This window comes from Gavia stellata, chromosome 3 (genome assembly GCF_030936135.1).
Source record: "Gavia stellata isolate bGavSte3 chromosome 3, bGavSte3.hap2, whole genome shotgun sequence".
Taxonomy (NCBI): Eukaryota; Metazoa; Chordata; class Aves; order Gaviiformes; family Gaviidae; genus Gavia; species Gavia stellata.
Window position 1 is genome coordinate 19,971,257 of NC_082596.1, and position 15,563 is coordinate 19,986,819.

A 15,563-nucleotide genomic window follows, 5' to 3' on the forward strand; every position below is an offset into this window, starting at 1 on the left:
TGGTTATTTTAAAAATAAAACATAAAAGCTCTGATTTAGGTTATCTTACTGACATCAGGCTGTATGATTTTACAGATGTTTTCTCAGCTCGCTCCCTCTCTTCAGTATGACAGTGTGGGAATAATAGTGTCTGACTCTGATATATATGTATGTATGTGCTTCACCTGAAAAACAGATGAGTTGGTGTGTAAGTTCTGTGAGAGGATTGTCTTAAAGGTATCTCTGGAAATACATTTCACTCTCAAGAACTTCACCTCTCTGATTGCAGAAGGATGCAATGATAGGACTTTGTTTTACCTTGGGAAGGATGATAAAATATTAGAAAGACGTGTTTGACTGGTGCATTTATCCAGGAACAGTGTATCTTGTATTTGCATGGCTTTTGTTGATTCTCTGTACCAAATTTCTGCAAGCAGTGGGAAAAATAATAGAACCGTTGTCCCTGTTGTTCAGGAACAATGGTATAGAATACAAAACCCAAGTTACAGAATGTGCTAACTTGAATAGATCCTCTGGCAAGCAAAGAGATTCATTGTTCTGTATAACTACTAGTTGGTACTTCTACCTCTTACGTTGAAATACTTTTTAAAATGCTGCTGGTGTACTATGTATTCTAACGCAAAGTCACAGTGTTTGGTTGTTTTAAAAAAAAAAACCAGACAACAGAAAATCTGTATTTGAAGATAGCAATCTGCCTTGACTGATCCCTAAAATAAATTGGTGTGCTTCATTTTAAAAGCAGAATCACGCAAAGGTGAGAGCGATGAGAAAACTGGTGACCTCAGTGTAATGTGTCTCTCTTTCTGCTGTGACTTACTTAGCAGTACTTTATAACCCACATTCCAAGCCTGCACCTTCTCTGAGGGAGGGATAGTTAAGAACAAGGGTACACCATGCTCCCATCCTGCCGTCTGTCATAACCTTACTTTTGCAGTGATGATGGGAAGATTCATTCTTCCATTCCTGGGAATATTCATATAGTTAAATCGTGGTTGGTGTCAAATGCAAAAGAATGCTGAAATTCGGAAATGAGCTACACTTGATTCGGTGTAGTTTAAACAATCGGTCGTAGAACAAAAAAATGTTCTGAAGAAAGATCGAGTGAAGTAAGTTGGTAACAAATGATGGAGCATCTTGCCTATGACCGTAAGTAAGTTGTCCATATATCTGTTTCTCTTGTACCGCCTTACAGTATTTGAATTAATAATAAGCATTCTCTTGATGTGGCCGTGTTTATTGAGAAGTGTAAAGCATAAATTCTCTGAGGGGTGCAGAGGAGCTTGCAGGTGAAAAGCCCAGGTTCCCTGATTAACTTAAACCAGACGAGGATGGCTTTAAGTTGAGCATTAGATTTTTAAGCAGCTCGATATTTGGCAAAGAGCAGATATACAGTGGTCAATCAGATGTGCTTCTGGAAGGCTTTCCATCTGCTTTTTAAAACGTCACCTTGGCAATTAAAAGGGAGGAAGCACTTGAGCATGTATCATCTTTCCCAGATGTAAGCACATGGTTCGAAGGCTTCATTTCTCTCCCACACCTGATAGCAACCATCCTGACATTCAAATCCAACAGTACACAACATTTATTTCCTGCACAGTTTTAATCTCACTCTTCCCCCTTTCTTATATGTGCACTTCTTGATTTTATTTGGGACAACGAAGTTTCTGAGATCTTTCCTAGCACAGAGTCTAACAAATACAGTTGTGGCCGTTTTCGATCCTGTTCCTTTTTCTCATTTACTTTTGCTCTTCTTCCTTCTCTTCGCCTTTCATTTTGGGCCCATACAAAATAGCTACTGCTGAATTTTTTAAATAAAAGTGTTTCCAGATAGTAATTCTGTATGCACTGAGCCCTCCTGCATATTTTACTGATGGGATCCGCTTTAATTTCACGTCTGTTGCTATGGAGCTGTGCAGATTTGCTTACTTGACCTGCCAGCGCAGGGAGTTATTAAGGACTCGGTCGCCATGGGTACCGGAGGACCGGGCGATGAACGGACACACCTCGCCCTCCGGGAGCGAGGATGCCGTGTCCGGGTTGGAGCCCGCCCTATCCTCAAAGCTTGCGCCCTGGAGTTCAGTGCGGAGGGGTGTCGCCCCGCCAAGGTTTGGCGCGTTGTGGTGCTGTGAGGTCTGGAAGGTGACCGGCGCTGTGCGGTCTGGTGGGTGGTGGTGGGGTGGAGGCGGCTGTTGGGGGTTCTGTCATTTGCATAGCCCCGCCCCCCCGCATGCTTCAGAATGTTGGGGTCCCCATGGCAGTTCTGGAACGCTCCCTCCCAGTTGGGGCAACGGACCCAGAGCAGCCAGTAGAACCCGTTGGATCTCCTCGGGCTGGCATAAATCTCCCAGTATTTGTGGTCCAGAAGAGGTGAAATTGGAATCTGCAGGTCTCCTTAAACAGCCTTCAGGAGCTGTGGGCTGCAGGTGGGGAGTGGCTCTCTTTACCTGGTCCGGTGACTGGTCCCATCGCTCACAGGAGGTGGAACAGCTTTAACAGGTGAATCTGCCATTTCCCTTCTTCTGGGGGTTACTGAAGCTGTTTCGGAGATGTGGGAGATGTGAATTCAGGGTCTTGAGCCAAGCTGGATGGAGCAGATTTGGCCTGTAATTTATCTGACCTCAATTCCCTATCTGTAATGTAGTTGTAATTGTCTCTGCCTTCACAAGTCCACTAAGCTCCTATTTTGTTTTAGAGGAGATATAATGGATAAAATCAGTTAATCTAGTGTGCAGTCTTTCTGACCAAATATATAAACATTTACTTTAGGATAAGACAAATAGTACCTTGAACTCACTGGTTATACAGGCTAACTCTCCATTGACTAAAAATGGGACCAAGGTTGGCTGGGACGTGGGTGTCTACAGTAGAGACGTCTACATTTAGTCAGATGAATCCCACCCCTGCCTCCCGCGTTCCTCATCAGGTCTCCAACTACTCCGCTGTTAGCCTTTATTGAAGCCAACAACAGTCTCTGTCTCTTTTATTTCTTCTGGTTTTTTTTTTAACAGAAAGGAAAGTCAGTGTTAAACATTCAGTTGTGGAAGAAAGCTTGTGTTTGAAAATCACACGTGGATCTTCAGGTAGCTCTAATTAGATGCCTTTTCCTCTTCTGTTCATTCCTGATAAGCTTAGGCACTCTCTGTCCTGTTTCTGAGGCCCACTGCCCACGGTGCCTAGCATTGCACAGGGAGATTCTGTGTCTCATTTCGCAATGTGAATTTGCAGGAATTAAATATTTTTAGGACATAAGCTAACTAAATCGCACTGAAGTGAAAAAATTGCTCTGTAACTTTCAAGAGAGAATACTGGAATATAATCAGAATATAAATATTTTGAGCAAAAGATGCTTAGAAAGTTAGGTAAAAATTATTAGCATAGCACAATTTTTTTAGTTTGGATTTGTATCTGTTTTAGATTTACACTTTGAATTTAAAGAAGTTTGCTTGAATTGATGTGGAAAACATGTTCAAATAGCCAAGTATTTCTTTCCAGTGCGAATAAGCAAAGTAGCAGCTACAAAGAGTGTTTTGGCTTTAAAGTGTTTTGTATTTTTGAACCCAAATCTACAAGTTCCTGTTAAATTAAAGTGGCCTAGAAAAACAATCTTTTAATTTTGTGTCACAAATTTTAAGATCCATTCCCTTCTAAAAAGTTATTTTAGATGTTGCTTAGTAGAGACGTAGGCAATTAGTTGTTGGGCTGTGGCCTCTCAAGACATCTATCTCTTTTTGTTCAGAAGATGCTCAGGCTGCAGCAAGCACCCAGATGTCAGAGCAAAAGTGGGCGATCCAAAAATGAAGCCAGCAACTTGCAAAGGACGAACTGGCAAGTAAAAGGTGAAAGCCTGAGTCCCACCTGCCCTAGATAATGACCTGCCTAGCTGTGGGCTGGTGGCACAGGCCACCTGCAGTTCAGGGTCTTGGGCACAAGTCTTCTGCAGTCAGGTACTTATCTCCTTCTTCACAAAGAAAAAATAAATAAATAAAAGGAGATGCCTCTTACTTAGTTCAGTAAAGGGAAAAGACGCTTATGTTTAGACCTGTTTGTGCCTCTTTTGGAGGTTGGACTTGAGCACAAAGGAGAAAAGCGCCCGAATACAGGGCTGCTGGCCAGGCTGTGGGGATGCAGGGAGCCTGCTCCCAGGGAAGCTGTTCCGCTTCATATAATTTAGTAACTGTTTTATTGGGGGTTTGAAGCTGAGTTCCCAGCAGGCACACCGTAACTCCTTTCTCTCTCTCTGGCCCGTTAATTGTCCCGATACTGCTCCAGATGCACGGAAAGTGGGACACCAACCGGTAAAGGGAGATTCTCGCCTGACGATGCCTGCAACCTCGGGCTTAGCGTTGCGCTTGGTCCGTGAGAAAGCCACGGCTCAAACTGCAAATCAGAGTGAGTAGGGGATGCGGATGTGGGACTTTTGCAGGGAGCACCCAGGCTGCTGGACAGGGTGAGACCCGTGCCAGCCAATTCATCTTTTAGCTCCAAATGCCTTTTGATAAGAGATGCAGGTCTCCTGGGGATTGTGGGGACGTGCTCCTGCATCTGGAAAAGATGGCTGAGTGCCTGGCGCAAGGAGGGCACTGGGGTTTGGGGGTGAGAGTTGAGGCAGGTATGGAAGATGGCAATAGCTGTGATCTTTAGTCAAAATTTCTTTTTGTACATTCAAGCAGGGTTTTTTCTCTCCTCTGCTAATCCAGAGTGGCATATGAGCCAAAAAAGGGAAGCCGATGCTATACACAGTGCACACTCTTAAGTACTTGTTTTAAAATGTGTGTGAGGTCAAGCTAGAACATGCTTTGCAATTTGTGTATTTACTGCAGTGAATTTTCTGCACCTTCTGGCTGTTTTCTGTGGTTTTCAGCCCACTTCACCTCCACAGAAAGAAATATTGTGCATACGAAAGAGGCCATTATGAATCTTCCCTTAGGAGATATTTTTTGTGCTCTGCTTTTAAATTACAATCTGTATTATTTATGCCAATGTTTAAAATAGCTTCCTGATTCCCCGGTTAAAGTATTCTGAACCTACTCCAGCTACATTTTACTATGCACAACTCCCACTAACCATCAGTTTTTATTTCAAGTAATTTTTCATGAAATAACATGCATCGCAGACAGAATCCGCTGTTGCTCTTACATGGTTTTCTTTACAGTTTTCCAGCTGTATTCCTCTTCCCCATGATAAGCAGTGTTGCCAGTATTCATTTTTATCTTAGAATACACGAATTGCATTCCCTTAATCTCCCTTCATAAACAGTGCCCTGTAATCCTGTTATCATTATTGTTGACCTTTTTTGGAATTCCTCCAGGTTATTAATGCCTTTTTAATGAGAATCCTGGGATTTAAACTGTTTTCTGAACGATGTTTACTCAAGAATTGATAGATTATTTCCTCTTCTATTTTCCTTTTCATCCTCTATTCTTTTTTGTCTGACATCTTACTATGTTCAAAGTGGAGCTATGCAAATAACTGATTTGGGGGTTTACTGCCAAATCAAAACATTAAAGAAAACCTTTGTTTCAGACTGAACAAAGACAATATTCAGTCTAAACTATTTAGAATGTTTGGGGAGATTTTTTGATGTTTTTACCCCCTTTTTAAAAGAAGAAAGAAATTTGTCAGTTTTCAAAATTAAAGCATAATTTCAAAGAGAAAGTAGAAAATTCTGGCTTTCCATTTTCTGGCCATGTTTGACTTCAAATCATAAATAGTTTCAGTGTTCTCTGAACTTTGTTTTTTGGTGACCAAATTACTATCTAAAAGTTTGTTTCCCTCAGAGTGATTACTTGAAATACTTTTTGAGGGGTATTGAGTGGATACTCTATATATTCCTTGTGTTTATATACCTGTGTTTATACATAGCTAAGGGAATGTCTATACAAAGCTAAGGGAATGTCTTTATTTTAGTCATGCAAATCTCACTTACTTGATTTCACTGTGGTATAAAGACATTGGGTAAGTTGGTGGTTACCGGGTTCAGAAGTGGAAGCTCAAGCGTGAACAACTAAGCAGGTCTTTGCAGATAGCAGTGGCATTTTGAATACTTGGGCTGTTTAAGTAGTGGTATTTTACTTGCTTTTATGTAACTAGGTATCTAACTCCTGGTGAAGCTGTGTCTTAGATGCCTTCCCTCCGTTTTTGTTCTCACTTGAAGTTACGATTCTGATCTCAGGAAAAGCCTAGGAGAAAAGAGACATGCACATCCAGTCCCTATTCCAATAAAGAAACCACAATTAAAAATCATTAAAAAAAACCCAGCATCCAGAAAAGCCACTAGATAGAGGTTGCCCAACTTTGCCCAAAACTTCAGATTGTAGAGCTTCGTTTTCGCAGGTGTGTGGGGTGCAGGGGTTGGGTACAGTCTCCTGATGGAGTCGGAGCTGTGGGAAATTCAGGCCTGTTTGTATTTCACTCGTGTAGCAGGGGGTAAGAAGACAGGCATCCCAAATTGTGTGGATTTATGGAGAAGCTGGAGAGGGGCGTGGTAAGCTGGGAGGACAGGAACCCTGCCTCCTCATCCAGTTCTTACTGCTGGATGCAGTGGTGTGATGGGGAGATGCTGTGCAGCCTCCTCCCAGTTCAGAGCTAAATCTGGCCCTGCGAATCCCAGATGGATCCTTTCCCCAGTAAAGCAGACAGCGGAAGAGAGCTTTCCTTCGGCCACTTTTGTGTGGACCCTGATGTTTTTGGTGTAGTGTGAAACACCCACCCCGGTCTTTAGACAGGAGCCAGACACTGAGCTGTTCAGCGCTTCTAGCCTGCCCAGAAACAAGTTTCTCACAGCTGAGAAGCTTTTCTTACTGAGACCAACGGGAGATATTTCCCAAGTCAGGTGGCAGATAGGGAAAGTGCCACTTCCAAAATTCCCCCTGGGAGCTGGGGAGCTGTCATCCTTTCATAAATCCAGCCTGCAACCACTGCAAGGTGGTCATCGCTTCCCCAAGGAGCTTGAAATGTATCACCTTTAACGTGGTGGAACAAAATAGTAAACCTACTTTATACTAGCGTATCTAATATATACCGTTATATAAATTGTATTTAAAGGCAGTGAAAATTCTGCAGGGTTTGTTTCATATTTTATTAGTATTACAAGCCTTGTCTTGCTTCAACGCTGAGGCACTTCGTTACAGGTCTCTATTCCTCCTTTCTGAAATTTTGTATGTAATAGGAAGCTGTTGGCTTTCAAAATCCAGGCAGGCTGTGGCTGTTTGCTAGAGTTGGCAGAATACAGTGTGACCACAAACCCGCACGGATTAATAAGCTGGAAAAGCACAGGCTCTTGCCTGTCATTTGTGCTTCTTAACGATAAGAGTGCTACTGGGGAAAAAAAGCAGCAAATGACAGCAGTCATAACTTGAAATGCATTGCCCTCAGACCTACCTTGGCTTCATTACTGTAAAAAGTATAGTTTAGGCAACCAGGCAATATACTGGGTAGGGTTTTACTGTTCTTTTCAATGGATGACACTTGAACTCTATTAGTTTTTTGTAATCATTTCAACGTGTGCGTTACAGTAAATATTTGATTAGCTTATGACAAATTTTGCTTTTCATCCTGGGACTGCAGGGTTGTTTAGTTAGTTACCTCCCAGATATGTTTCTCATTCCAGTGTTTTTGTCTTCCCTGTTGAAAACATGTCAAACTGATTTAAAATGTTTCATGCACATTGTAATGAAAACCATATGTCTTATATTAAGGGTGACTGTGCAAAAGCTTTCAGCTGAATCAGGTTTAGCATGTGATTTCATGCATTTGCATATATGCTGCACAGTTAATTGCTGTGCACCAGCCACCCTTTCTCCTCCTCGTGCATGTGAACCAGATTTAGGAGATTTGTTGAAGGGGCCTCTGAAAGCCCTTTGTTAAACTTCTGCCACCAACGTGACGGGAGGGCTGGGACGTTTTCCCAGTCTGATGGAGTTCGCTCCCTTTCTGTGTACTGCTAAGTCATCTCTGCCAAAGATGACATTTTCCAGCTCCTAAAAATACTTCTGACCAGCCTATCCATTTCCCTTCAAGCAGACCAAATAGTACTGCCAGGTATATGAAAAATCTCCTGAGGTGACAGTACATACTTGCTTATAAAAGATACTTGTTTGTAGGTGGATTTACACATATATTTTATAAAACTGTCATATGCAAGCTGAATATCATGTTATACAACTATCAGTGTATTTTTTGAACATCCAGTCTCAATGTTTCTATTGAGGTTGGTGTAGCAAAGTAGCATCCTTCAGTCTCTGATCCAAAGAGCCTTTTTGTTTGCACAGGAAGGTAAGTTCCCCAGACTGTTCCCTTCTGCTCCATGAACATATGTTCCCCCTGACAAAGGTCATTTCAGGCTGAGAAAATTTATGGGAGCCGTTTTTAAGGTGTTGTTAGAACAGCTCAAACTGCATATAGAAGCACAAAAAATAATTCCGTCAGGCTGATTTCTGTACGAAGAACCTCCTTAAGATATCTAAAGCAGAAAAAAAAAACCAACTTGCAGTGCTCTTTGTCTGTTCCAACATCCGCTTGTGGCTGCTCTACAAATCCATGCATTAAAAACAATTAAGAAAAACACAAGCCCAGATCATAGTGATATGCAGAGTATAGATGATGGCTCTCAGCCAGTATCAGTAATTAGTTTGTAGTGACTGTGTTTTTAGAGAAGAGCTTGACTGATTGTGGTTTCACAGCACACACAAATCATATTCTGCATTCATTTTGAGATCTGCAGTGCTTATAATTTGCATTAATGTAGCTCAGATTTTGTACTGCCAAAACTATAGTATTTAGATGAGATCAGAAAACTGCCTAATGAGATAAATTTTGACTATTTGATAAACCGTCTTCCAAAGTAAGAAGAGTAAGCAAGCAAAATGAGCAGGAATCAAGATTGATAATTAGTTTAGATCACAAAACCAGCAGTCTGAGTTGAGGAGATCATTTGTAAAATCGAGTTTCGATCCAAATGTGGGGAAGCAGGATCTGCATTGCAGTTCTTCCCCAAAGTCTTCTGTCTGGTTTTGAGCTGGAAGACTCCTCACCCAGCAGGTTAGAGCAGTTTATGGGGAGTCACACTGAAAGTTTGGCTCCACATCCTCTCTGAGTGTATCTTTGTCAGCTGCCCACGTTACCAGCTGTTACTGCACACCGCAATCAGCTGAAACGTGGTTAACAGATCTGTCTGATGAGGGAGCACTGGCAAGCAGTCGGGCGGATGTCCAGCGAAGAGTGGGGAGTGATGGCTTCATTGGCCAGTGCGGTGGGATAGGGGAGGGGGTGCTTGTCGGTACCCTTAGGATTGACTATGCCAGGCACTGCTGTGCCCAGCTTCTCACCATCGTTCGGGGAGTGCAACTCACAAATCTGAGCTCGATGACTAAACTGCATATAAGATCAGAGGGGATGGTTAGGTACTAAAACCCAAGATTCACAGCAGAGAGCATGCCAGGCAGCAACACACATCCACCAGTCCACAGGAGATGCCAGAGAGGAGTGCCCATCTCCCAGACTTAGCCACTTACTTGCAGGCCTGAGTGTGCCCACGTGCACGCCTTGGATTCACTCTGAACCTCCATAATGGAGCTAGACCACCTCTGTGAGTGCAGGCAACCAGCGTGTCTTGTTCCTTCGACACATGGCCAGCGCTAGTGCTACCACCCTGCTTTGTGTCGCAGCTGAGCAGCTAGAGCTTGGGGAAAAGGTCTGAGTTCAGTGCCCTCCTTAGACTAAAGGAGTTCAAATGCACACCTCTCATAATTGTTCCTGATCACTGCGACTTACTGGGCATCCTCAGCTTCCTCCGCTGACTCTAGACCTCATGGTAGCGGAGGGTATGAGACATGGGCAGAGGTAGAGCATGTGGGAGCAGCTTGTGTCACCCAAAGATTAGAGCAGTGCACGTGGAGCAGAGTCCTGTGTCCTGTTCCTTGCTCCCAGGGTTATATCTGCTTTTACCCAGTTGCTGTTTGGTGTGAAATATAATAGTAAGTCCAAGATAAGAGTCTCACATATAGTAATAGTAAATCAAATAAGTAATAAGTCAAAGGCCAGGGACCGGAACCAAAACCCACTGTCAGCTATAGGCTTGACATTGTGAATCGAGTACATTTCCCACCAGTGACTTTGCCCTCGAAATGGGTCATTTTTAAGGGTGTTATCTGAAGAAAAGCCTGACATGCTAAAGCAAGACTTCATCACTTCTTTGTAGCTTCTTTTTCTTACGTTTGTCAGTGCAAGTGAGCACCGTGGTTTTCTTTCCTAGATTGCTTGTGGTGTACACAAACAATCTTGCAGGAACAACCCTATATGAAATAGAAAAGAGGCAGCATTAGTGTTCCCTGGAAATGCACTGCTTATGCTGTTAAAGACTGGAACTAGAGATGTAGCTGTGAGTTGCAGGTTTCAACATAAATGAAACCAAATCTCTTAAAAATACAGGTCCTTTCAATAGTGGGCATGACAACTGAATTGTCTGTCTTTTTTTCCAGCTGCTTCTAATGGCTTTGCTGGAATTTTTTACGCAGTCAGGCCCTATCGGTTCCCCTGGGGTCTCTAAATAAAGCTATCTACAGACACAGCGTGGCACTTCGTCCTCTAGTTGCTGCACCGGAGTGGTGAACATATATGCATATTTTGGTCTCTTTGCCATCTAACAGGATGGTTTGGAAGGCAAGGAAGCTCAGCAAATTTAAGTGCTTTACATTTTGAGGGCAAGCTGTCTCTGTCAGCACTCTTTTATTTACAGCTCTGTTTCACTGGGTGACTATATGCAAAACCTAGCATCAAGAGTGATGTACATATAAAGAGGTCATGTTTATGGAGTGAGAAGATAGGTTAGCTCTGTCGTTTGTACGCTTTGGCAGCTATGAAACAGTGGTGAAGTTGCAAATAGGAAAGACTTACACAAAAAGACTAAATTTTAATAAGCTCATATGCAACCTGAGTTTTGGGAATCCAGTTCTGCTGCTCAGCTGTCACTGTTCCTGTCAGAGATACTACTTGAACTTTTTCCTTTTCTCCATATTTTAATCTTACTCTTTAGATAGCAAATGGACAATAAAATGCACACAAGAAAGTTTGAGCTTTATTCTTATAGAAGGAAAATGATTAAATGCTAAAGTGCAAATGAAATTTTAATATCGAGGCCAGAAGACCATACAACAAGGTATCCAGCCATCTGTAATGGCTAGAAATAGCAGACTGGAATGCCACATTCCAGGCGTGCGTGTGGTGTTATTGTGTGACTCTGTGTGAGAAATGCATATACTGTCTCTATATACATACCTAGCATCGTATTTCTGTGCTTGCATACTGTCCTGATAGGCCCAATATACCTAATCTGTTCTACCTGTAAAAGCTGTGAATGCAATGTGCGATATGGTCACTGTACTTGTCATTATCCTTGCAATATGGCTGAGGCCATCTCTCCAATGACATACTGCTGAAGCCGGCGGCTCAACAGGTAGCGTCTTTTGCAGGAAAGGGTGGGTAAGACAGTCCTCTTAGGCAAGGAAGTCTCAGACTGGGGCAAAATAAATGTTATGGCCATTTAGGACAAAAGAATATGTTTTTGAGAAATGTCAACCTCTTTCATGGTTAACGCTGAATCGGCAGGCTGTTCTGGGGCTTACGTGTGTGAGCTTTTGCAATCACATTGTCACAGCGACCAAAATAGTCAACAGGCGTCCTTAGGGAGCTGTCAGCCTGGAGAATGGCGTTAGGAGACATGAGAGACCGTGTTCAGCTCCTGCCCCGTATTGCTGCTAGGCAAGGAGTTTCATCTCTTTGTTAAGACATTTGTAAGATAGAAGTCACATTTACCCAGGAGAATATGTTGCAATTGATATTATATGGATAGATGCCATGTTATTTTCCTTAGAGATATCTACCAAATGGGAGAAAATATTTTTTAAAGTCCCCTAGTAAAATTGCTGTCGAGCTCTGCTACACGCAGCGCTGTCTTGAGCATAACTAACACACTTGGAACAGATACTAGCAGCGACCCCTTTAATTTATAAAATATAAAAAGATCCTATAAATAGACGCATGCCTAATTTTAAGCACAAGTAGTCTCCTGGGCTCAGCGTTAAGCTTGTGTGTAGCTGTTACCAGAATCGGGGCCAGAAAGGTGAATTCCTGCTTTGCAGACACAGTTCCTGGTCTCAGATGCAGTTCAGTCTTTCAGAAAGCTCAGCCTTCAGGGTGGTCGTGTCTCCAGGCTCTGCTGACTCTTATCGGCAGTGCCTAGCTCGGCAGCCCTTCCCAGCACTGTGCTCCAAGCCAGGCGGGTCAGGAAGAGGCGATTATTAAGCCTTGCTTCCTTGAAATGCTTTCAATAGCAAGATCTGATTATGATGTGGTCTACTTAACCAGAGATGAGCCTCAGCTGGGGCTCCTGCTCTCTGTGCTGCAGCCAGGACTTGGCTTCGGAAAGCTGTTGGCGTCTTGCAAGGGCAACAATGTTCTGGGGGCCCGAACACTGGAGGTATGAAATCTGTGCGATGTGTTTACCTGTTGAGGTCTTGCTTGGAAAAATAGGTTTGGGAGTAGCACGATACTGAGACAGTATTTATTATCTTAGTCTTGTAGATGGGAGTGTTTTGTTTATCAGGAAAACTCTGTTGCAGCTTCAGACATCGTGTCCCACGGTCATTTTGCTTCCCCAAGGAGAGGGTCACTGACATCTGCATCTGTAGACATGATAGAAACACTCTGTGAAACAAAGCGGCTTTGCTGCTCTCCCTCCCTCCCCTTGCAAACTTGCATACGGTTCTGATCTGGTTACAGCTGTGGTGACTTGGGTTTGATTATGAGGGGTGTTGTACAGGGTATGGAGTTGGTTAGAGGTGATAAAGCTGGGTCCCTGGGATACCCTTTTGAAGAGCTAAGCTTTGCATTTGAGCACTTCAAAATTGGGCTGAGGAAGATTCTGGGCTGGGCTGAACCAGAGGCACAGAGAAGTGGGGACTGGTCTCAGACCTGGTGAGGTTGGGAAAGTATTGGGTTAAATCCTAGCACGTCTGATCCTCAGAGGGTTGCTAAGATTTGCCACCGGATGGTAAGGATGGTTGCTGGATGTCTCATCCTCTTTAAGGCTGTGAAGACAAGCTCTGACAAGGCCTTTTCCCAGTCCCAGGTATTCAGGGGTGCCAGATGTGCCCATCACCATCAGCTCTGGGAAGGATTTAAGAGAGATTGTGCATGTGAAGGTTTATCTGCTGCGGCGGGGATGATGGTAGCTGCGGCTGCATCTCCCCCTCGTGGAAAAGATAGCAAAAATGGGATTTGTGGTAAGTCTGCGGCCGCTGGCCGGGGCTGTCTGTGCGTGGGACGGCACCCAGAAATTTTCAGGTGAGAGATGTTCCCCCTGACCAGCTGCTTAAAGGATGTTGGAAAGTTCTTTCCATCTCCTGAGATAAAGTCACCATCCATTATTGTGGCTGTGCAGCATGAGACCTGGCTATGGCTTGGGACATTAGCCATTTGAGTGACAGACTGAAAGAAATCTTAACTTTAGGGTGGGTTTTTTTCTATATGATAAGGCTTTCTTAGTACATCTACCTACTACTGACCTTAGCAAAATGAGAGCAGTTTTCCTTCTATATGCCAGAGCTTGGGAAATAAAAGCTGTGATCCATAGAAGGCAGTAATCAGATAGATGGCTTAGCACCCAAGAAGCCCTTGAAAGCCACATGTGATTATTGGATTATTTTAAGGCTGTTAGAACTGCCCTACTACGCTTCTGCGCCACATGAAAACCTGCACATGTGTGTACACATATATATATGTGCATATACCCTGTTAGCCTATATACATTTATACATATATACATGTATGTGTACATCATCTCAGAAACCAAAACAGAAGCAGCTTTCCTCCCAGCAAGTAGTATTTTCGTATAGTTTAAAGCAAGAGAAATCTCCAGTTACAAGTGTGTGCTCCTAATCATTGTGCTCCTGAAGGAGCCGCATGAGCCGCCTCATCAGCCTCATTCATGTATTGATGGCTGTGAGAAAGCAAACAGGTTGTCACAACAAATGTTCCTAGCCCAGTCCTAAGATGGCTTCCATAGCGTGAGGGGTTTGTGTCCAAATGGTTCTTTTCTGCTCTTGTTGAAGTGCCAGTTCTGAAGAAATGTTGAAAATCTGGAACAAATCCAGCGCTTGTCCTCAGGGATGTTTGAAAATGCATGCAACTTCTAAAATTCACACGGGATGGACAAAGGAAGGATGCTTGTGATTCATTGTTATTTTGAAAACAGTCTTTGAGTTATAATTTCCATCATGTTTTCACTCTTCCCTTTTCCTTTCCAGGGAGTGAAGCTGATTTTAGCTCTTCAAGCAGCACGGGCAGTATTTCAGCGCCTGAAGTCCGTATGTCTGCCTCTGGAAGCAAAAGATCTTCCTTTTCTCGCAAGTAAGCAAAGCAATTTTTCCTGAATTGTGCAAGTGGTGCTAGTGCCAAGATAGACTACTGTGTAAGGTCTTGCAGCTAATACATACAATACCAGTATTGTGAGTTTTAAAACAATTTGTGTAACACTATGCTTTTGGGCAGCACTTACACCAATGAGTACTGTGATATGAGAAGGAAAAAAAAAAAATGTGCTGTATTTGGAGCAGAAAAATTGTCAATATGCCAGATCAGCTGACTGGTATTTTTTTGTTGTTTATTCATAACAAGTATGGGAGATACAATCAGGTAAGGCAGAAAAGACATCAGCTGGAGCGGAGGAGGAAACAACTGGGTGTGTGTTAGTTAAAAGCAGTACTTCTAACCCGTTAACCTTAACCTTTTGGTCTTATCACTTTGTTTTCTCTCTGTAATAAATTGTCAGCTCGGCATGTACCTTTCCAGATCATGACCTTATTTTTCGTAGGAAGAAGTAGACAATATTGCCTTTGACGCTTTTTTCTTAAACACCCTTGCCCAACCTTTATATAACTAGAACTATATGCAAATAAAAAACACTTATTGTAGTCATTTATCTAAATGAACCTTTCATGAAAGATGGCTGTACGTTTTCTCCCTGTCATGCGTGAAGCGCAAATCCAGACAGCCTGTGAACAGGGGGGCGTTTGGATGGAGCAGTGCACCTTGTGCTCTGCCCACGCAATCCCTGCTGGTTACAGCTTTTGGAGTAGGAAAAAAGAGTTCAAATTGACAGGACTGGTTTCCTGCTCTTTGTGGAAGAGCTGGCAGGCAGGCTGGGACCGGCAGCGGGATACCCGTATGCTTGAGTCACACGGACGGCTCCAAGGTCACAGCGTGCCCCACTGTGCAGAGATCGGCAGAAGGATGATGCTTCATGAGCAGTTTCCTATCTGTATCGTGAGACCGTTAGAAAAATAAACATTACTTAAGCGCTCTCTAGATTAAATCTAACAAGTAAAGGTACTGGCTGGGGGAAAAAAAACAATACTAAGTATAATACGAAGCCCTAAAATGACCTTACTTTCCCTAAGAATATGTATAATTTCATATATTATTGTGTATTTCAACATAACTTTGAATTAGAGCATACTGACCTACTTAATTGGACAGAAGTTCTCTGTAATAAGGCTCCTTCAAAT

The 15,563-nt window shown here is 43.0% G+C and overlaps 1 protein-coding gene across 2 annotated transcripts in view; it reads left to right on the forward strand.

Annotated features, from left to right (window-relative positions):
• The window catches only part of SYBU (syntabulin), a 39,497-nt gene that overhangs the window by 18,924 nt on the left and 5,010 nt on the right, over positions 1–15,563 (forward strand). The window contains exons 1-3 of one of the 2 annotated variants that reach the window (XM_059815313.1): positions 3,731–3,836; positions 4,270–4,389; positions 14,304–14,406. In XM_059815313.1, coding sequence (XP_059671296.1) covers positions 3,740–3,836; positions 4,270–4,389; positions 14,304–14,406 — 320 coding nt within the window. In that variant the 5' untranslated portion in view covers positions 3,731–3,739. Of the gene's footprint in view, positions 1–3,730; positions 3,837–4,269; positions 4,390–14,303; positions 14,407–15,563 lie in introns of those variants that run through there. The other variant, XM_059815312.1, reaches the window with a different exon arrangement.